The following is a 21831-nucleotide window of genomic DNA, read 5'->3' as shown; positions in this document are numbered from 1 at the left end:
GGGGAGAGAAGAAAGGCAGAGGAATATTCTACAAGCAGACACTGCATGACAACTGCAGGCAGCACTAAAAATTTACAGTCATCATTTAAAATTGCAAAAGCTAGGATCACCATACCTTGGGAAATAAGGCTCTTGCTATTAAACAAAACAAAAAAACCCCAAACCTAAACAACATAATTATAAACAGCAATGAGAAAATTCATTTAAACTTATTCCTCTTCTGTCTGAGCTTCCCATTCATAAGAGACCAGTGAAGAATAGTGGTTATTCATAAACTTTAGAATAGTAAAAAGCTTCTTCCACAGTACATATTTAAAATTAACTGTAGCACAGCACAGAGACTGCAGTCTCACAAATTTACTAACATCAACAGCACGGAAGCTGGCAGAGTTGCAAAGCACAGAATCAGTGCCCAGGTTCCCACTCACCACAAAGGATAAGAAAAGCCAGGCACAATGAGTTTATTATCAGGACAGAAGTGGTGGCAGAACAGGACACTGCCAGTGCTGGCAGACACAGGCACAGGAGAATGGAGGCTAGTCTTAAGACCAGGACACAAGTGACCTGGCTTTGATCTGTCTCTGAGACCTACCTTCTTGCCTCATTGTAAGCCATTCATTTGACATGACCAGTTCTTCCTTGGCACCTTCCCTCTTAGAAAATACACTTTTCCAATCTATTTCACTGGCACTTCTGTTTAGGCACCTCACTGAATGTGAAACCTTACAAAACATCAGGAACAAAAGTCCCTTAAACAGCTGTCCCCTAAAAATTTGTCTCCAATACTCTTCTTTGCCCTGCCTGCCTTTATGGCTTTAATGCCAGATTCATTTTCACATGCTCTGATCAGTGTTTTTACATACACACACACATATATCCACCTCAAAGATATTACAAAGTGTGTTAATGAAGCTGGTCACTAATTCAGTTAGCATACTTAGAGCATACCAAGGAAACAGATTCTGTCCTCAACATCTTGCATTAGGACAACCCCCTTGCATATGACAAGGCACAAAAAATGCAAAAGCACTCAGGAGCCAAGAATTGTCTTTTGTCTCATCGCATCTTCAGATGGCTAACATCAGGTGGAGAAGGCTTTAACATATTAACTTAAAACTTATGGGATTGATGGAATATATTATTTTGATAAATCAGTGTTAAGTTCACTGCATAATAGACATTTTTTTTCCTTTTCTTAATTTCCAGACCAAATTTGAGAAATCAGTAGAGAAGACTTAAGTAAATTCTCTAGTTGCATTACAGAATACAGTGAAAATCTGAATGACAGTCTCTGCTCATTTTCCTTCAAACAAACAATGGATCATACTCATCCATGATACAGTGAAATCAGATGGGTCTTATTAGATATGCTCAATATCCAGATGAACAGCAAAAACTCAAGTTTTGCTTTCTCACAAACTGGAGAAAGCAAAATCTGAAACATGAAAATGTATGCATGTTTATCAGAGAAAGAACAAGACATAGTGCACAGGATTCTGCAGTGGAATTCAGCTTGCTTAGATGTGAGTCACCATCACACCCGTAGCTCAAGCATTTCACTCTGCTATCTAGGTAGATTATCACACTAACTGCTTGTCCGTACCACACTAAACCTCTACTGGAAGTCTGCCTCCTAACTGCACAGAGAAGCCTGCAGTCTAGCACTGTATACCAAGATGGTACAGGCATTCCTGCTGACTTCTATCAAGCACAGTCACCATGCTCTCAAAGTCCTGACCAAAACAGAACACACTGCATTACATTTGCCAGTTAAGATGCAAACTCTTGCATTTGGAATAAAACAGATACTACTTAAAAGTAATGCTTATATTCTACAGGAAGGAAAAAACCAAACAACACTTTTACATTTTTGGTGTAATGTCAGTGAACATGGAGCTGCTTGCACTAAAGCGTAAAAAAGGTACCTGGAGGGTATGTACAGTGTAATGCTAACCTGATTCAAAAAAAAAGGAAGAAAAACAGGTAAACACTGGATTTGCTTTCACCTCTATAATTCCACGGGTTTTTAAGAAATGCCCGTTCTTCAGTGCCAGCAGCTATCATATGCTGCTCAAGTTCTGCAGGTAAGCAACCAGCTGAAGTGTTACAGGAAACATCCACACCAAGAATTTATCACCAACTATGAAAGTTCCTCCAATAGCTGTAAGGTTTTCCTTTTTTGTCCTTCCACCCAAGCTTCAAAAGCTCATTTTCACACCATGAATCAAGTGAGAGCTTGGGGAGTCAGATTGAGATAACAAGAAGAGTATTACCCAAGGGTAAGTACCCAGTCTTATCTTCATGCTTTCCACTTCAGTTTATTAAGTTATTCCAAGGACATATGCATCTTCAGAATTTTTCTAGGCACCTAAGATATTATTCCTCTAAATCGTGGAATTAAGTGGACAAAGGTATCTCTGAATTAACTTTTACCTTAAATTTGTTTTTAAATTACAAGTTTGGAGAGAACTAACAACCAGCTTTTAATGACTTAAGAGCAGCTAAATTATGTTGTTGAATTTTAGGACAGATATTTACCTATAGTGATCATGATAGCAGATATTAATCCAAAGTTGTATTTCATTTTTCTGTCCAAAAATGCTCGTCAAGGAAGTCAAGAAAGTTCTTCCATCTCTGACTAGACAATAAAGTTTAAGGCATATAGCTATTTTCCGCATCTACTCACTGAAAGCATTAACCAAACAGAAAAATGGCATAATGTTAGGTTCTAGTCTATGAACAAAGACCTCTGGCACAACAGGCTAAGGAGACGTTTCTGAAAGCAACCTGGATGTTAAAACATTCCTGCAACAGCCCTTACACACAGTAAACTAAGCTAAGCGGCATCTGGAATAAGAAACAGGCAGGTAATGGTGTAAAAATACTCCTCATTTCCCTCCACTCTACAGCATGCAAAAGCAACTTCGCCACACTTGCAACACAAGACAAAAAGAGAGGAATGCACCCTACACAGCACAATGTAGCAAAGTAAGAAATAATGTCATTCATACCTGTTAGGAAAAAAAGTTTAGAAAGGCCCCAAAGTAATTCTTTCTAATTCCCCTAGTTCCTTGACAACCTCTGTTCAGAGGCAATCTTTCTTTGCAATCTACATCTAAAATATCCCATGAAATAGAGCTGTGAGTCAGTCAGATTACTTTTACAGAACTCTCGCAAGTATTTTAAGGGAGAACATAGAGCAGCTTAACTGTTCAGCTTGAACTTTCACTGTTACTCAGCACAGCACTTTTAACACTGAGCCATACAGCTGTAAGTTACAATTTCCTTCCTTCTGCAGCACCAGTTTTCTTGAATTTAAATAAATAGACATTTCTAGACATGTTCCTCAGGGACTGTATCTGTAGTCTTCAGGACCATTACAAGACCTAAGGGGAAAAAAAGAAGATAAAAAGAAAGAAAGAAAGAAAATCCCCATGCTATACTAGCAGAACAAGCACAGCTCTCCAAATACAGAAGCTGAGAGGGCAAGAGCACAAAGTTGCTTTGGGATCCAGAGACACTGCTGTTGAGCCAGGACTCCATCCTCTGCTCTACAGGCAGGCCCAGCAGTGATCTCCCTTCCAGGTGCATGGAAGAGGAGGAGGAGGAGGAGGAAGGCAGCTCCAGATGGGACATGACTTTGAATCTACTCTCCAGAATGCAAGCCTATTCCCATCCAGCAAGTTTTCCTTGTCACATTTTACAGACACCCTCAAATTAATTAATGGACTCTTTGAGATCTTAAGTTCTGTCATTTCCTTTGCAAAACGATTTTCAGTTTGCGAGATGGGCTATTAATGTCACTCCCAAATAACTCATTAGTCTGATTGATGCTGACTAAACAAGGTGAGAATTAAGCCAAATCGGATGGGGCCACTTAGCTGCTGCTGTTGAGGCACAGATGGGGAACAACAGCACCCTGCAAGTGCATGAAGACTCTTTGATGTTAATCATACTTTTGGTGGGATGTAAGGGTCATAAGACAGCAGCAGCAGAACTGCCATCCAGAGCACCACATTCAAACAACTGACAGATTGAACCTCCTTGCTTTGTCTCAACATGAAAGCAAGAGACTGTCCAAAAATCAACACCCTCTGTTCTAAAGTTTGGTTAGATCAATTTAGTTGCTGTAATGAAATCCTTCAGCAGCATTGACAAGTGTCACTGTGCACAGCTAGTGCAGCAAGAAGAAATTAAGAACAGAGGGCTGGTACTAGGACACGCAGTCATGCAGAGCACTGAAGTAACAGAGTGGCAATCCTACATTAGCTTTAGTTCCATAGAACATGGCAGTGTTCAATAAACAATGTAAATGCAGTTACTTCCTAGTTTGACATTCAGTGTGATTTTGTGTACCCCATCAAGTCTCATCATTGCCTATGACAAGAATTTCTGTTCTGATGGCTGTATTTCACAGGTATGAGGCAACACAGACAAAGCATTTGGCAACAGAGACAGGTGAAAATTTTGGAACCTGAGAAGGAATAGAAGGAAGACAAAAATCATAGAATCAATTAATTGTATGTCTTCACTGAGATAATCAGCAATTATATGGTAAACAGTGATAGTATTTAAAAAATCAGTATTTTTAGATTATATTAAATTTAACTTCTGTTTTTGCAATCTTCTTTGATTTTGAGAGACAACACTCAACTAATACTGGCCATAATTCTGCTATTCTAAAAACTAGATATCACGGCAGCTTGTTCACAACAGAAAACCCAAGGAATATGCATCTTAATTGTTTATTATCAGTCACTTGGAATTCATCTTGAACATATTTCTTTAGCAAAATAAGGTTTTCTCACTTGGCACCACCATCTTTAGCAACCCTTCCTTGTAATGCTTCTTACCAGTTTCCTTTCATTATCCACCTTATTGGCTTTAAACTTCCATTTTGCTTCCTTGAAATGATGATACCTCCTTACCTTGTCAACCCCATCAGACAAGTCCACTTCACCTTTTTCTACATCTCCAAGTTACTCATTTTGATGTGCCTTCTACATGTGAAAATGCTTTTTATTTTAGCAGGCCTGGCATTTGCCATTCCTTTCATTTCCAGCTTAAAACCCACAAACATTAAGAAGCTGTCAGTTAACAGTCACTTATGAGAGCTTTTACACTTAACTCTCAGAAATAAACATCCCAAAATAAATCACCAGCACAACCTGCACATTGACAACAGACACCTCAAAGCTGAAGTCACGCTTCCACCAGCACCAGTGGAAGTATGAGAATTTACATACGGAGCAAGCAGAATGAACCAGGTTGAATAGACATGCATTTCATCACTATCACCATCAACTGATCTTTGAACACTTTGCAATCCTATCTAGACTGCTACAGCTGTATGCCAAGTTTCAAAAAGAATCACTGGTCCACATCACAAGATGAGAACTGGATTATTTCATCTGTGTCAAGGAACTGAGTTAGACTCCTGGAAAAGTAAACAGATTCATTTTATATTCATAAGTAACAAATCAATTTGAACCATCCCACTGAGCACTGCAAGAACTATAAAGCCTCGTTAATTCACTTTGAGTATGCCATTGCCATGCCAGCAAGCTCCTCACTTCTGATAACTTACAGCCTACTAAACACTATGAAATTTGGAAGCAGTGGTTGCATCTATATTGAGCTGTAACTGTAAGTGACAGATCTCAGTTTCCCCAATTGTTTGCATCACATATGCCAAACACATTCTGAGACTCCTCCTAAGGCAGGACACCCAAATACAGCTCCTGACAGACCTCCAGAGCAGTTTGCTCATCAGATCACTGAAGTCATTCCTAGGATGACTCCAAATCCAGTTTCCCTCCAGTGGTGTCCCTCGCACTGTCAGGCAATTTCCCATGGTAGTGATGAGATTCACAACAAGCATACAGGGTGTTCCGGTTTAACCCCAGACAGCAACCAAGTACCACACAGCTGCTTGCTCACTCCCTCCACCCAGATGGGGAGGAGAATCGGGAAAAAGGTAAAACTTGAGGGCTGAGATATAAACAATTTAATAATTGAAATAAAACAACAACAATTGTAATGAAAAGGAGAGAGAAGGGGAGAGGAATAAAATCCAAACGTAAGGGGGGAAAAAAACAAGTGATGCACAGTAGAATTGCTTACCACCCACTGATCAGCCAGCCCTGGCCAACTCTCCACAGTTTATACACTCAGCATGACATTCTATTGTATGGAATATCCCTCTGGCTAGTTCAGGTCTGGTGGCCGTGTCCCCTCCCAATTCCCTGTGCCCCTCCAACCTTCTCGCTGGCAGGGCATGAGAAACTGAGAAGTCCTTGACTTAGCGTATTACCTAGCAACCACTAAAAACATCAGTATGTTACCAACATTATTCTCAAACCAAATCCAAAACACAGCACTGCATCTGCTACTAAGAAGAAAATTAACCTTACCCCAGCTGAAACCAGGACACAGGGCCCAATCCATTCTTAAATATACCAGTATGACCACACACTGCGCATGGAGCACACTGTGCCCTGCACAGCCCACTGCAGAGGCTGACATGGGAATAGGTACAGAGGTCTGTACAGTAAATGTCAGCCAAGGGGCTGTGCCAAGTGCTGTGATGTAGGGATGGGTCCCAACAGCTGGAGAGGAATGGCCACACCTGGACTAGGCCATCTCACTGATGAGCAGCTCATAGGGAAGACAACCATCCTGAAAACACAATGGCTACACCAACACTACCCTTGGGTATTGCTATCCAAATAATGTAAAGAAACATTTCTTCACTGACAGCTCATGCAGTTGCTTTGATTGCACTGGTGGAGGCTCGTAAAGACAACGTATTATGTGTTAAGTTGTTCTGAAACTAGATTCTCAACCACTTTGCAAATCATACCTCAAAATACAGGTTATATTTCAGAAAGGAACCTACAGTGATTGCAGTTCTAACCCCAAGATAGCAGGTGAGGTATCAGGCTTCACACAGACAGAAGTTATTTTACTTGGAAGTGTAATTACAGGAAAAAGATCAGATCTCAGGAAACTGCTCAGCGTTTTGACAAACTGAGCACCAAAACACACAGCATACTGTTTGTGCAGAAGTGTTGGCTCAAATGCCTGTGTGACAGGTAAAACTGGAATTTTCTTACCTATTTCACATGGAACTGGAATTACCTACATGAGACTCAGTACAAAAAAAAAAAATCAACTTAATAGTTGAATAAAAATATTCAAGCAATAAATACATGCTACTACAGTTAGGAATGTCTAATCAAAGATCAGAGCCTAGTGCTTGTTAAAAGCTAGTTAGTTATTTCAGTATCACCTTTTTTTATGAACAGGAACCAACCTCTTTACGTGGTACCTGAATGAACTAGTAGGGTTCGATGCATTCAAAACCTATGTATGAGCCAAAAAATAGAAAAGCCTCCCTCACCCACTCCTTTGCATAAATATCACAGTAGATATTAAAATGTAAGAAGTCAAACACAAGTGCTTCTGTATCCATGAAATAAACAGCAGCCAGAAACAACCAAGCTTATTAGCTACTTAGAATGCTTTCATTGCGAAGTCAGTCTTAAAGAAAGCTATACTGAAAAACACATTACTCCTGTAAGCTAGACGTGGTATAGTCTTCCCAAACCGGAGCACTTAGGTGCTCAATGCTTGCCTCCAAAAGAGGCTTAACTGAAGCATCAAATACATGTCCATGTAGCAGAACCTGCCATTTCCCGCTGACTTAACAGGTTTTGTGTTTAGAAAGAGAATACATACTATGATATACAAATGCTTAACCTAGTGAATGGAATGCCATGAGTAGGAAGTAGTAATACTATACTGAACTGCAAAATAATCTCAGTATTTACGAAGAAATGAAGAGGAATGGTTCTTCAGGAAGATGAACCTCATGCACGTAAGACAAGATGATTTAAAGTGATATTTTGTATATGCCAGTAAAAAGTTTAAAGCATCAGTTTTAATCATTACTTAATCGGCTCTGTGAAGTCTGATCCTGACCACCAATTTCCTAAACCTCTAGCATACAAGCATATCAGTTTATAAGCTAAATGGATTCTGAAATCAAAATCCTTACGTTTTTTCTAATGGCCATCACTAAGGTGTCAACTGACACAAGCAGGTCACCATGACTGCAAAGTTTCAATGAGGACGGTTAACTGCTATTGTGCCACTCTGGCTAGGGATATTTCCTCTTTAATACAAGCTTCTCATAGAAGAATACTAGCCATATTTTTTAAACGTGAAAGATGAAATTCCACTTCGTGATCACAACCAGCAATGCTAATCATAAACTGTGTGTTATCATCCAGTTCTTAATAGCAACACACAGTCATATACTTTCCTGCAAAACTGGGATTCATGAGGTAGCATTCAATGATCTGATTTCCCAAAAATCAATAACCTTACCACACTCTGAAATAATCACTATACCCCTCCCAGTACTTCTCCTCTACAAAGAGGAAGCTAGCAGGACTCATCCAAGATGAAGGCAAAGGTCTCTGTCTTAACGACTGGGTAAATTCCACCCATATTCTTTCTGAGGTACTTCAGAAAAGTACTGTCATATGCAAGTTGCAGGATCACCAAGCTAGCAATTTTTAGGGTCTAAATAGACTCATTAGGATTTTTCCAGAGCCACACAAGGCATTAAACCAAACCTCTGTTCCAGATTCCCACTACATAAACAGCATTTTCCAAGGCTGTAGACCTGTTTGTATGGTTGGACTTAGTAAAACCACTTTGAACTTGAACATGGTGTTGACAGTTAATATTCTTCCTTGACAGCATTTTCCCTCCAGGGTGTTGAACTATTCTTTTCCATACGATTCCAGAAACACATGCAACATCCTATACATGTTGCTCTAAATGGCAACAAAGTCCTCTGAATTAGCAGTCTTGGATTTTACAAAAACAATAGCCAGTGGCAGAAGCAGCAAGACAGTAAGACAAGCAAGAAGGTGGAACACAAGGCAACATTTACAGGATCTAGACTTGAGCCCCATCTGTAAAGGCTGAGTTAGTCCAAGTGATTTGAGGATTACTGTTCTATCTCTGAGCACTCAAGAGCAGCAGTATTCTTTAAATCTAGGATTTAGGGTTGTTACTAAGGAGCAGAAGAGAAGGACTCTTTAAACGTATTTTCATGCGAAGTAAAATTGTTCTTTGTAAGAACAGTTGGGGAAGTAGCAGACTGTTTTCCTTTGTGTAAGAACTTCACTCCAGAATAATATTAATCCTCAAATCCTGCTAACAATAAAAGTCACAGATGTTATAGAAAAGGCCTCTATAATGCCCTTCAATCCATCCCAGTAAACTGATTTTAAAAATTCATAATTAATGTGGACAAAAAGGGAGGATTGTTTTAAAAGATGTATGTCACATTTAAGGTCACCAAATACACAATAATCAGTAAAAATTATCACAAATCTTGAGCAGTCTATTAAGATCTGTTACAAGAGGCACAGGCAGCACTTGCATTCTGATGTGAGGTAACTTAGGGAATCCAGAGTTTAGGGCTAACATTACACAGAAATCCAATCAAAATGGATCATTACTGAATGATGTGCTTTAGTGCCTCTGTCTTTTTCCAAAAAGCTTCCCAAAGATCCTGGGAGTTTTACTATTGTGCATAGCCAGACATGGCAGCTGTGCAGTACTTCTGAAAAACCAAGCCTATCTAGGGCTCAAATCAGCAGGACACCACCTATTCACTAGCACTGCCACAAGAACCAAGTTCCTACATATGTCCAGATGCAGAGCTCTGGACTTGGCTTGCTGAAGTAGGCTTGCTGAAGCAGATGCAGGAAATCCTTCTGTTTTGTAAAAAACCAAGAATACTTCCATGAGAGGGACATATACTCAGATGTTGAAAAACCACTTGGAAATCAGTATCCAGAAGTTGAAACTAAATTAATCCAAGATAAATTGCTCCTGTCTAATTGCAGATTAACTCTTGTAGTCACACACAGGTCACTGAAAAATACAGCTGATGCAAAAGCACAGGTGTTCCAGCTTCAAATTGGCCAAATAGATACTCAGAACCTCAGTTACTGCACGCAATGATTTGACAACAGAGTTACACAGCATGTATTATTCCCTGTGCTTATTTTTGTTGGCATGGAAAATATTCCATACCTTAAGAAGCCCTGACATGGCTGCACACTCCACAGCAAGTCATGAGTTGGAGAAAACACTGGTTTCTGCAGTATCACACAATATATTTTTCTAGATTTTTGTACAGACAAGCCAGGGCTAGCAGACTGTTGAAAATGAACAGGCACAAGAAGCAGGAATTGTGAGAATACATGTCAAAGATGATTTATTTCACCAACACTTCCCTGTAAAGTGTTGACCATTTAAAACTCATTCTTCAGTTTTTAAAACTCAAGGAAGATCTCATTATATGCCCTGTTACAAGAATAGCTTCAAGATTAACTATGGATTCAAGACTATAACACACTATTTACAAAGTAAGTAATTTTAAAGCATTTTTAAAATCCAAATTCTAAACCTCGGCAATATTACCTGTTATGTTTTTTACTAAGACACTATGATATGGGGAAAAAACGCCACCTGTCAACAAGCTGAGACTCAACCTAGTAGACAGTATCAAAAAAACCTTTCCAGACTCAGAGCTTCAAAAAACTCAGACAGGGACAGCTCTGAGTCTGGACCTTTTTGAACACTTCTTGCCAGAATAAACAGACATTGCAAAAGGTAGGTTTATTCCACCTGTAATGACACTTCCCTTGTGCCAACATTTGTATTTGTACAGCCACACAGTCAGCTAGGTTACAATACTGACGTGGCTCACTGCAGAAATGTTTGTGCTGCAGTAGACAACAGGAAAAATCACCCCCAAATTTCTGTTGTTCCCACTTTTTGGTGGCAAGCTTAGTAAAATCTTAATGATCAAGATGTTGAAAGGAATGCAGCCACAAAGGTCAATGAAACAGTGCCTGTGAACCATTTGCATGTATATGGAGGAAAAAAACAAAACAACCCAACTGGGAGGAACTATGTATTTCGAGCTCTTCTCTCTTTATTTAGGTAAAAGCCATTAGTCAAAATGAGTGATGCAAATTGCTTAAGTTAGCTAACTTAATATCTGTAGCTAAAAAAAGAAATAATCATGCCTAGATACTGGAAATGTCAATATATGCTTGCATCTGGCAATCCAGCATCATCTTCTGCATGTTTAAACAGTGTTTCCCTAGACTAATTTTTCTAATGATGACAAGCATTCACCACTACTTGCCACCAGAGAAACATGTCAGAATGCAGTGTGTTGCCAGAAGCGTATCTGTCATGCCGTTCCAGAAAATCAATACAGTATTCATACACAGTTCCATTACTTTGCAGAATGGAGCAGGCGACATTAATACCACTACCAGGGCTCTGTGTAGATACAACAGAGCCCAACACCACATGATGCAAAGCCCTGGTGGAATAAAATCACAGCTCCCTCTAGCACCCTCTCTAACCTCTCTGTCCTGAACGCAATACTAATTTTGGTGGATCTCACATGGCCCAGCCTTGGAAAAAATAAAAACCAAAACACCCACAACAGAATGGGGAAAGGAAATACATTATCAAAATTAGATTTTTAAAGTGGGTTTTCCATAGTGCAATGCTTCCACATGTATTGTACCTTACCTTTAAGAATGAATATATCTGAAAAAGCCTTGCAGGGGGAACAGCATGAAACCCTCAACTAGAAAGCATGCTCTTGCAAATTCTTTTACAGAAGGCTTTTACCCAAGTAGGACTTTTAAATACCTGTTTCAACCTAACACGGTATATTTAAAAAAAAAAAAGGGGGGGGGGGAGGGGGGGAAGAGAGAGAGAGAGTAGACAGAGTCCTCAGATTCTTGTTTTCACTTTAAATTAATACAGAATAATTTGTCCTTTTGTCCATTCTTCTAGTTTCCTGTGACTATAACCACACACATGGGGAAACCTGAGGTTTTTCTCAAGTGCAGAACTGTCTCAGATACAAAGGGTGCATTCTTAAAACACAAGTACACTTTATTTCTGTGTGCATATATATACACATTTACTTATGTGAGTTCCATTGCAGATCTGGTCTCATCCTCATTGGGTATCTCTACACCACATTGACTCCCTTGCTAAGCACCTCTTAACCTGAAACTTCTGGACTAGAAGAGACATCAGCTCTTGGTAATTACTCTAGGCCTCAACAGCTTTAAAATTAAAGATAACTAAAATAGTAGAGGAACTAAGTTTCTAATCTGTATGAAGTGTTTGCATTGTTTAGATGATCACTGATATGGAATACACTGGAAAACCATAGGCTCAGCTCAAAGTATGTCCCAGGCACCTATACTGATGAGAAACTACTAGTAAATTAGTGTTACATCATGAAATAATGCTCTTCTCTTTATAGTACACTAACACATAGACATAGATTTGGAAAGCTGTGATTTAAAGAGTGATCAGCTAAGAGCTCTAAACTAAATTACAGTCTTAAGAAACAATCATCAAGAATAAAAGTTTTCCAACAAAATTCCCATAAAAGTGATACCTGAATACTACTTATTTTACTAACTAGCAGGCAGAAACACTCTAATTCCAGTTAGGTATTGCCTCCTCCTGTTAGAAGTGCTGGCCTCTTACAGTATTTCAAGCTACTGCAAACTCTATGGTTTCAAGACTGCTTATTTCATCAAGTATTAGCTCGACATCTGGTTACGAGCCCTGTAAAGACAACAGGCATCATGGTAGGCAAGCACTGGTTGGATGAGAGAAATCACAAAGCATTCACCTGATGTTTGCCTTCAGACATTAAGAATAAAAACATTCTCAACATGATGAATGTGAAGGACTTAAATGTTTATTTTCAGCAGAACTAGGATTTCACTCAGAGAGCTGGTCTATATATAATCTTTATAACACATGGTAATACTGAAACAGATCAATTGCAGCCTTAAGGTACTACAAGTATCTTCACTAGATCAGCACAGAAATATCCCCCATGGTGTTCAGGACACTCATTTATGTGTTGCCAGGCCAGAGGAGCTGGTTTAGATTTCTCATGCTTATTTCACAGTCATAAAACTACTGTGACAGAAGATAATTTAAGCATGGTAGAGGTCTCCACACTTTGCTGCCTGACAAAGTAGTTCATTAACCATTTCAAGCTGATTTACATACAGTCCATCTGTCCAGGTATTTATACCTAACTAAATTTTTTTCAGATAATGAAGTTTTGTGGGTGTTGCCTATAGTAAGTGATGTTGACCTGGTCTTGTTATGCTCTCCATGCTGCTGCAGAAGACAGCACAAACTACTTTGCTGCCATTGCTTTCACACAATAAGCATCTCATTTTACCCATGAGATAGCAAGATGGCCAGGAATTGCAGTAACACTGAACTATTGCCACGAAGCTACACCTTCTGCTCTATTACCTGCAACATTTCTGTGTCAGAGATGCACGGCTAAGACAAAGTTTTTGGGAAAGCTATCATTAAGCCTTATGGGAGGGAAAAAAGACAGGTTAAAGAACCCAAGTCAAATTCAGTGGTCAACAACACTTCTGATTCCTAACAGCTTTATAATGCTCATGTCTTGTTAACCAGCTAGGAAACTGAAAAGCTTAAGAAAAGACCATGGTTTGGAAACACCTAAAAAAGCAAGTCAACAGGCAGCAAACCAAAACCAACTTCCTCAAGAATTGTGGTCCTGTATGTTCAAACAGTATAGACTTTCACATATTTCTAGACTGTAAAGTTTCAAAAAGGCTTTGTAAAAAATATTACATCCTACAGTTTAGAAATAGCATGATCTGTTAATTCCCCCACAGCTATGGTATCATCTCTTCAAAATGGGACTCTGCATCCTGAATGCTTTAAAGAAATGCATTTGACTAACTCTCCATCCTTCAAAAAGACTAAGAGCTAGGAGTGCATCACCCAGCAAGACATTTTCCCAACTGCCAAAAACTAAAATAAAATACGTATTTCTAGGCAATATAATGCTACTAAGTACATCCTAAAATACTCATCTTCCATAATATTCTCCAGCCAATTTAAGAACCCTAGTATTCTAATTCTGCCATCTCAAACTGACACGTATCATAACCACCTTTATGAAGATAACATACCAAATATAGTCCAACAAAACTGAAGAGAAGCTGAAGTCTTCATAGACACCTTGACTAACACGACATGATGGACAAGCACATCTTATAGAAGCTTTAACTTTGTAATTTATTATCATCCAGTAAAAGTGAAAGGAAAGCTACTAAGATGAATTTGGATACTTGTCCACAGCACAGAAGGTCATAAAGGAAAGCACTTCTGAAGAGAATAGCCATTAATAAATCAGGAATTAATCCAAAAGATTAACAGGACAGCCACTTCTGACCTGTACCAGAATTCGTGGCTGTGCACCTTCCATACTGTATCTAGCATGAAGTGTATTCATTTCAGCCTAAGCAACAACTGCATCACAGTCTACGAACACAAACCTCTTACTCCCCTGCCAGCAGCTGAAAGTAAAAGCAACACCAATGACCAGTAATGTAAAGTGATGGTTTGCAGCTTTACCTGGTCAGTATAATAATCCTAGCTGCCAACATATACCCTGAGTATGTTAACTTAAGATCTATTTCTTGAAGATTTTTAATGTAATCAAACCTCTGCTCAAAGAAGACTGATTGCACAATGCTGACAAATTCTGCAATACTCAATACTGGGAGCACAAGAGAGAAGATATGAACTAGGACAGAACATACTGAGGTCATCCATCTTATTTATGCAAAAGTCCATGTTTTCCTATTAAAAAACACTATTCTGTGTGGTCAATCCAACAGAAGGGCTTACACAAATAAAACAGTTGTACCACTCAACAGTGACTCTTCGTAGGAACTTGTCTTCATGCTACATGGATGAGGAACTAGGCAAGGAGAGACACTGGCAGGTAGAGAAGCGAGACTGGACATCCTATGTGCCTGGCCTATACAATCCCCACAACTTACTCATTTACTTTTTCCTGTGAGATGAGAGATGCCCACAGTCATATGAAATACAGCACAAAGAAGAGTGTCTCCTGAACTACTGCACCGTATAGACCACACCCTAATATCAAGTTTCTCAAAACAACTATTTAAGAGCAGCACCACTGGCCCAGAGACCAGTCACCCACCGCTTGGTATCCACCACAAACACAACATATAACTACTCGGCTTGCCTGACGGTACTCACTGCACCTGAGCAGGCTGAACTACACTGGCAGAACAGTGAATTCTTCACTATAAGAAATGAGACTAAAAAAGCCACTGCTTGTTTGGCAAAACAATTCCTCTCCCTTATCTCAAGTTTTCTGTGCTCTGACCATTGGAATAGATAACTCTCCACTCATCAGGTACTACAAGTTCACTGTTCAAGCTTACGGAGAACAGCAGCACCCATTAAACACTGAATATAGTACACAGATGCTTGTGTGGCCAGATATATGGATTATCAGCTTGCTTCTACTGCACTCAATTTTAAGACCTTAGTAGAGTATCAGAAAACTATTTTACAACTGCAGCATTTAGAGTCCAGTACATCTTGGTCTAAAAGTATTCTGAAATCCATGGGCAACTGCATTTAGGTGTTAATACAAAATCAAGACCTCTGCTCAGAACACTAGCAAATGTCTGATACTTAACCACAGATGCACAGAATTGGTGCTGGCCCTGGCTTGGATGAGCTCACTCACATTTAGAGTGCAGGGAGCTTACCAGCAACACATAAGGGTTTTGTCCATACATTTGTACCATGCATTTCTGGTTTTGTCCAGCTTGTTAGAAGATGGTCTGCAGAGGAACTCTATTGCAATACCCTAATGTGTACTGTGAGTCGTCAAAATGTTTGCCAGCCAGTTGTGTCTTCTTGACCCCAATGTGCCAAGAACTGAAGTCATCACACGAACAACTTCAGTATTTAGGATTATTTCAACTCCCTCTAGAGATACGTTTCCCAAGAAGCTATGACATTAAAACACCAGTAATACTGGAGTCAATGAAATGGGAGAGTTTTGGGTTTGTTGGTTGGGGGTTTTGTTAAGTTTTTGTTTTCAGAAATGCCCAAGTTAATTCTGGAGAAAGAATGTTTACTCCTCTTCAACAGTTCTCTGTATTTGTAATATGATACACTCAACTGACACAGCTACAAATGCAATACTGATTTTAAATAAAGGAGAGGTTTTCCATTATTAGCATTTAAAAAGCCACGTAATTCCACAGCTGCTTAGCAGTTTTAAGAATATATCCCAAACCCATAGTATCATTTAGCCTTTTGGCAGGTTTTTGAAACGCATTATCACTTTCTGGAATATGTAGATAGCTGCAAGCTTGGGTTTATTCTGCTTGGGATTTTTTTTCCCCTTTAAATGGACGGGAAGACAAACAGGAAAAAAAACCTAACCTAAGAAGTCAACCCTTCCTACATCTTGTACTGTGAACCCCAGTGACTAGGACAGAGCCAAGGGTGCTGCTGTTATCACCCCACATGCAAGGAAGTTATTAAATTGGAGAATTCAGGGTCCTTAATGGCCTGAGGAGACACACTGTTACCTTCCGTATTAATATACCAATTTCACATTTGAACTCCTGAATGACCAAAACACAAAGGTCATGACTTGTAACTTTTATACTCTGAACTATGTCATAAAGTCTCAGAAAACCAGCATCTTGCTAATGCGCTAAAAGTCTGCCCCCACCTTGCAGTTAGCCAGATCATACCAGGTTTCTGTTGCTTCTGAGCATGAAAAGCTCATGCTTCCATTCCACTAACAGACAAGCCCGGCAGCAGGGATTATTTTTTCATCTCGCTGTGCATATTACTAAGCATAGACCTGCAGAAAGTCTTCACAAGGATCTAGGTCTACTAATTTAGATGGGCTTGGATTCACTGTAAAGATGCTATTCCTCCTCATTTCCTTAAAACCTCAAGTGGATGTGCCAGTCTGCTAGTACACCTGCTGTAAAGCAGATTTCCTTGCAGCCTTCTTCACTTTATCAGGAAATCCACACATATTACATCCTCTGAAGACCCCGGAGGAGTCAAAACGAGCCTTCGCTGCTCCAGAGTTTCACCTTGTCACACTGCGCTCAAAGCAATCGCTCTCAGGACCGACCCATCCCTTAACGACGCCGGGAAGGGCCTCACGCTGGGGATCTGGAAGCCGAGACGGCTCTTCCAGCGATCCGATGTGGCTACGGCGGAGGCAAGCCTCTGCAGATCGTGGCGCGCCACTCACGGAGCGCACCGCTTTTCCTTCCTCGGGCTGATGCACAGCATCGGTGGCAGCAGGATCCCTGCTCCCTACGCACCGCGCCAGCGGCACCACTCGCCTCCGTGTGCACCCAGCAGCGCCCGCCCGAGCCGCCACAGCTCGCGTGGGCAGCCGCCTCCCCCCCGCCCCGGCCGCCCGGCGGCCCCCGCGACATCCTTACCCCATGGCGGCCGGGCGCCGGGCACCGCTGGTGCCGCGCGGGCCGCGTCCCCGGGGCGCTCCTCGCCGCGCCGGCAGCTCCGCAGCCCCGTGGCCGCGGGCCGCTGCGCTGGGCTCGCCGCGCCGCGCAGGCCCGGGGCGCCGCGCCGCCGGCTGGCGGCTACCGGGACGAGCGGGGCCGCCCGCGCCCTAGGGAGCGCCCCCCGCGGGCCGGGCTCCCATGGCCGCCGGCTGCGCCAGGCGCCCGCAGGCAGCGGCTCCGGCCCCCGGGCGGGCGGTGGCGGCGGCGACTCCGGGGGCAGTCGGGTCCCCTCCTGCGGGCGGACGAGGAGGCGGTGGCCTTCTCCGCGACGGGCTGGCGGCGGCTGCGGCGCTTCTCGCCGGGACGTGAGCGGCCGCCGAGGGCTCCGTGTGCCTCAGAGGCGCAGCGGGATGGGGCAGGCGGTGCGCGCAGGGCTCCACGCTGCCGCTCCCCCTAGCACCCTCGCCGGCAGTGTGGCGGGCACCGACGCATTCTCCCGAGGAGGCAGAGACAGCCGTGGCACCGGCGCTGGCATCGGGCTCCCGGCGTGAAGCGGCTAGCGGCGGGCTGCGGCCGCGCGTCGCCCGCGGGCAGCGGGGCGCCGCGCTCCCCCGATCCGCCCGCCCGCCCACTCCCGGCTGCGGAGATACGGGGCGCCGCTCCTCCTTCCCGCGGCGGCGGGTCCGCTCCTCGCCGTCACGCCTTCTTCTGCGGCGAACGGGCGGGCATCATCCTGGGGCGCGGCGGGTCGGTCGCTGCCAGCGGGCGGCGGGAGGGGCTGCCGCCGCCGAGCCCGCGCTCCTCTGCGGCGGGGCCGCGGGCTCAAGCCCCGCCGGTGGGATGGAAGGAGGGAAGGAGGGAAGGAGGGAGGGCGGGGGGGCGCGACTGCCGCCTCAGGCGCTTCGCTGCAGCTCCGGCGCCCCCGAGCCGCTGCCTCTGGCCGCTCGCATCCCCCGCCTCCGCCTCACACCTCCGCCACCGCCCGCCCGTCCCCTCGCGGTGGGCAGGCGCAGCCGCCGCACGCAGCCCGAGCCTCTGTTCCGCTCCTCCCGTGGGAAGGGAAGGGAGGGCAGGAGCCGAGCCGAGCCGCGCTACAGTCCTGCCCTATAGTCCCCCGCGCACGCCGCCTAGCCCGCTGCTGCTCGCGGCAGCACCTGCCCGCTCTGCCTCCATCCTCCGCTCGGGGAGCTTTAAATAGCAACGTCACCGCGCTCCCCTACGCACCGACGTCACGCACCGCTCCCGGCGCTGACGTCACCGGGGTGCGGAGGATGATGTCAGAGTGGTCCACGCCGCCGGAAGCTCTTCTATAATAGGGAATGGCGGCGGGGGGAGAACCGGAGGGCGGGCGGGCGAGCTGGCTCCGGGCCCGCCGCGACGACGACGACAGCCCCGCGCGCCTCCTCGGGGCGCTGGCGCGGCCGGCCCGCCTCCTCCCGCCCCCGCCCCCTGCCGCGCCGTCTCCGCGGCAACGCCGCGCGCGCCCGCCGCCGCGCCCCGCGCCCCGAGCGGTGAGCCCCGCAGCTGGGCGGGAGGCCCTGCGCGAGCGCCCCCGGGAGCCGCGCGTGGAGACGGCGCGGGGCCCGCTCCCGACTGCGGCTGCGGCAACTCTCGGCCTCTGCCCTGCGGGCGGGAGCGGCAGGGCGCCCCGCTCCCGCGGCAGTTGTACCCCGTCCCAAAGGCTCCCCCACGCCCCTGCTTTGCGAGCGCTTCACACTCGACTGCGTTACCGACTAACGGGGAAGGAAAACCAGCAGCCGTTCCAAAACTGCCCCCAAAATGCTGGTTCCAGCACGTCCATGCTAGCAGTATGGCAAAGAAATAGCCAGCCCTGTCAGCTTGCTAGATCCTGCTATTTTTGGCTCAGTCGTTCAATGGTGCCATGCAAACAGCGTGTGTTGCTGCTTCTAATTAACACAGCAGCCCGAGCTTGAGCACCACCTACTACCTTGCTGAGCACCTACCTCATCTTAGGTTCAGCGAATTCTTCCATCAACTTTCCGAAGTTTTCCTGAATTTATAAATGTTAGGTGTAACTGCTGCTAGATGATGCCAATGGCATTGGGATACCTGAGGTGGATCATGCATCCCAGCCCCTTGCTACTTTTAGGATCGCTTTCAGTATTCTCACAGTATTTTCCTCCTCAAGCAACACTGTAGTCACCACAGGCATATTAATGGGTGTAAGAGGGAGAGATCAGTAAGATACTAGATGTTAACCCCCAAATAGAAATGGAAGAAGACCCAAGTTTTACCAGTGGATGTTATGGCATTGTAAAACATGACAAAACCAACAATGGTAGGTTCACAGCTGTTGCTTTAACAAAAAGTTGCTTGTCCTCTCATAAGAGCTCCACTACCTTGGACTGAGTGTGTTCCAGGAAAAGGATTGGAATGAAAGGCAGCAAAAGGACTTTACTTAACAATCTGATCTCCCCAGAGTAAGGACAGCCATTTTCAAAAGCTATTTTAATTCACACATGCACATGTTTTACAAATCCTTGCTTCGGCATTTTGACCTATAACCAGCTATGGGAAGAGTGAAGATGACAAATTAAATATCAAGGGAAACCTTCTCTGAACACATGAGTAAAAAACCTAGTATGAATCATTTGGAGCAGTAGCAGTAAGGCAGACTGCCTCACAAGGGAGAAAACAACAGCCTTCCCAATTCTTACACGCCACCTCATAACGTAAAGGCTGAGCTACAAAAACTTTAGGCTGAGTGGCAACAGTTTGAGGTTTGTTGTGGGCAATGCTTGGAATATGCATAGTTAGGATGAGGCCGCATCACTTTTCTGGACTGCCCTTGTCATTTCTTGGTTGGGTTTCACATGCTAACTCTGAAACATATGAAGCTCAATGTATCTTCCACTAAAATTAGTTGTACAGGCTTCTATCAGTGAAACTGTTTGAGGCAGTCCCACTGCAGGTGGGGGAAAGATTAAGAAACTAAGGCTCTAAATCCACATGAGCAACTCTTGTTGCATCAGTGTTGTTCTTTCAGCTGAAGCTCACACACTAATGCAGATGCTTTTCACTATGTCCACAGTATTCTGTTTAGGCATCACAGAGATGGCTCCATCTGTCTCTGCCTTTTAACTTGTTCACATATTTGTCTTGCATGAACTATGTTTTCCCACTGTATGGGCACAAACCCAGAAATCCCCGAGACTTAAGATAAAAGGAAAAATATAAAAGACAGCACATTTAGTCCTGGGGGAAAGAATTGCATTTTCACTTGAGAATCAGAGGTGTGAACAGATTCAGGGGCAAAGAAACTGTTATCTTCAGAACAACCCCTTGTGGGATACCAAGAGTGTCTTTACTGACTTGTGAAATGCCCTATGTATTTCATGCTCCTCTGCTAAGTTATACAGTGTGAGTACTGGGACAGTTGAAAACCCAGGTGTGGGAACAGTAGGGACAAAGAAAGCATCACTCCAAGCAAATCTCATGGTTCATCTTTTTGTTTCTTCTTAGTTCTTCATTTAAACAGTATTAATTGATTATTACAGTTAAGTGTAGAAGCTCCACGTAAGTGATCACTTCCTTCCATATTTATTGTTACTGTTCCTCCTGGTCTGACAGCTTTTGCTAAGTCTTAAGCTTTGTCTCAATGACACTCTTACAATTTTGATCAGTTTCCAGGTTGATTTGGTTGAGTTAACATTATTTGTCTTGTGGGAAAAGCCTTTGTTTATGCTTGCTAAACTTACTGAAATCACTTCTCTGTCTTGCTATTCTCCAGATTAGTACACAATACAAAAACACAGTGACGTATGTCAGCTAAGGCTGAACTGCACATGCAGATACAAAGAAAGCAAGCTAGGCAACTAAATCAGACGTGAACAGGAGAAAAAATACACAACCACCTTATCCTGAAGGCTGAAGTAATACAACATGGAGAAATTTGACAGTGATGACAAGAGGCTCAGCTCTAAGTGGGTTGTTTTAGTCCCCCCACCCCCCACCCTTGCTATTTTAGAACACTTCTTTTCCCAGAGCACTCTCACGGAGGCAGTCTTGAGCTGCAGAGCACACTGCCTGCTGGAAACCACCAGCAGGTCAGTGGCTGTTATTTGCAAAGATACCAAGCAGTGCCACCATCAAAGATGGCTTTAGGCAAGGCAAAGCACAGAGTGGTGCAGGAGAAACACCGTTGTTTGCTGCTCTGGCATGTGTGTTTGTAGCCAGCGCTGAGGCTGCCGAACCCTGCTCTGACACCCTTGCCCTGAATGGCCAACCAGTGGCGGCAGCACCTGCAAACTTGCCAGCAGTATTGATACCTTTGAAAGGAGTGTTGGGTTGAACCTCCTGGTGGGATACCTGTAGACAGAAAGAAAACAGACAGCTGTGCTGT

General features: G+C 43.6%; 1 protein-coding gene across 1 annotated transcript in view; it reads right to left on the bottom strand.

The window, feature by feature from the left end:
* HOMER1 (homer scaffold protein 1) overlaps positions 1 to 17840 on the bottom strand; it is a 96065-nt gene extending 78225 nt beyond the window's left edge. Inside the window, exon 1 of the mRNA XM_055699740.1 lies at positions 17448 to 17840. Within this exon, the coding sequence (XP_055555715.1) occupies positions 17448 to 17452 (5 nt within the window). The 5' untranslated portion in view covers positions 17453 to 17840. The remainder of the gene's footprint in view (positions 1 to 17447) is intronic.
* Positions 17841 to 21831: the final 3991 nt, after the last annotated feature.

This window comes from Falco cherrug, chromosome Z, assembly GCF_023634085.1.
Source record: "Falco cherrug isolate bFalChe1 chromosome Z, bFalChe1.pri, whole genome shotgun sequence".
Taxonomy (NCBI): domain Eukaryota; kingdom Metazoa; phylum Chordata; class Aves; order Falconiformes; family Falconidae; genus Falco; species Falco cherrug.
The sequence above is the reverse complement of the archived record's forward strand: the minus strand, read 5'-3'. Positions and strand labels throughout refer to the sequence as shown.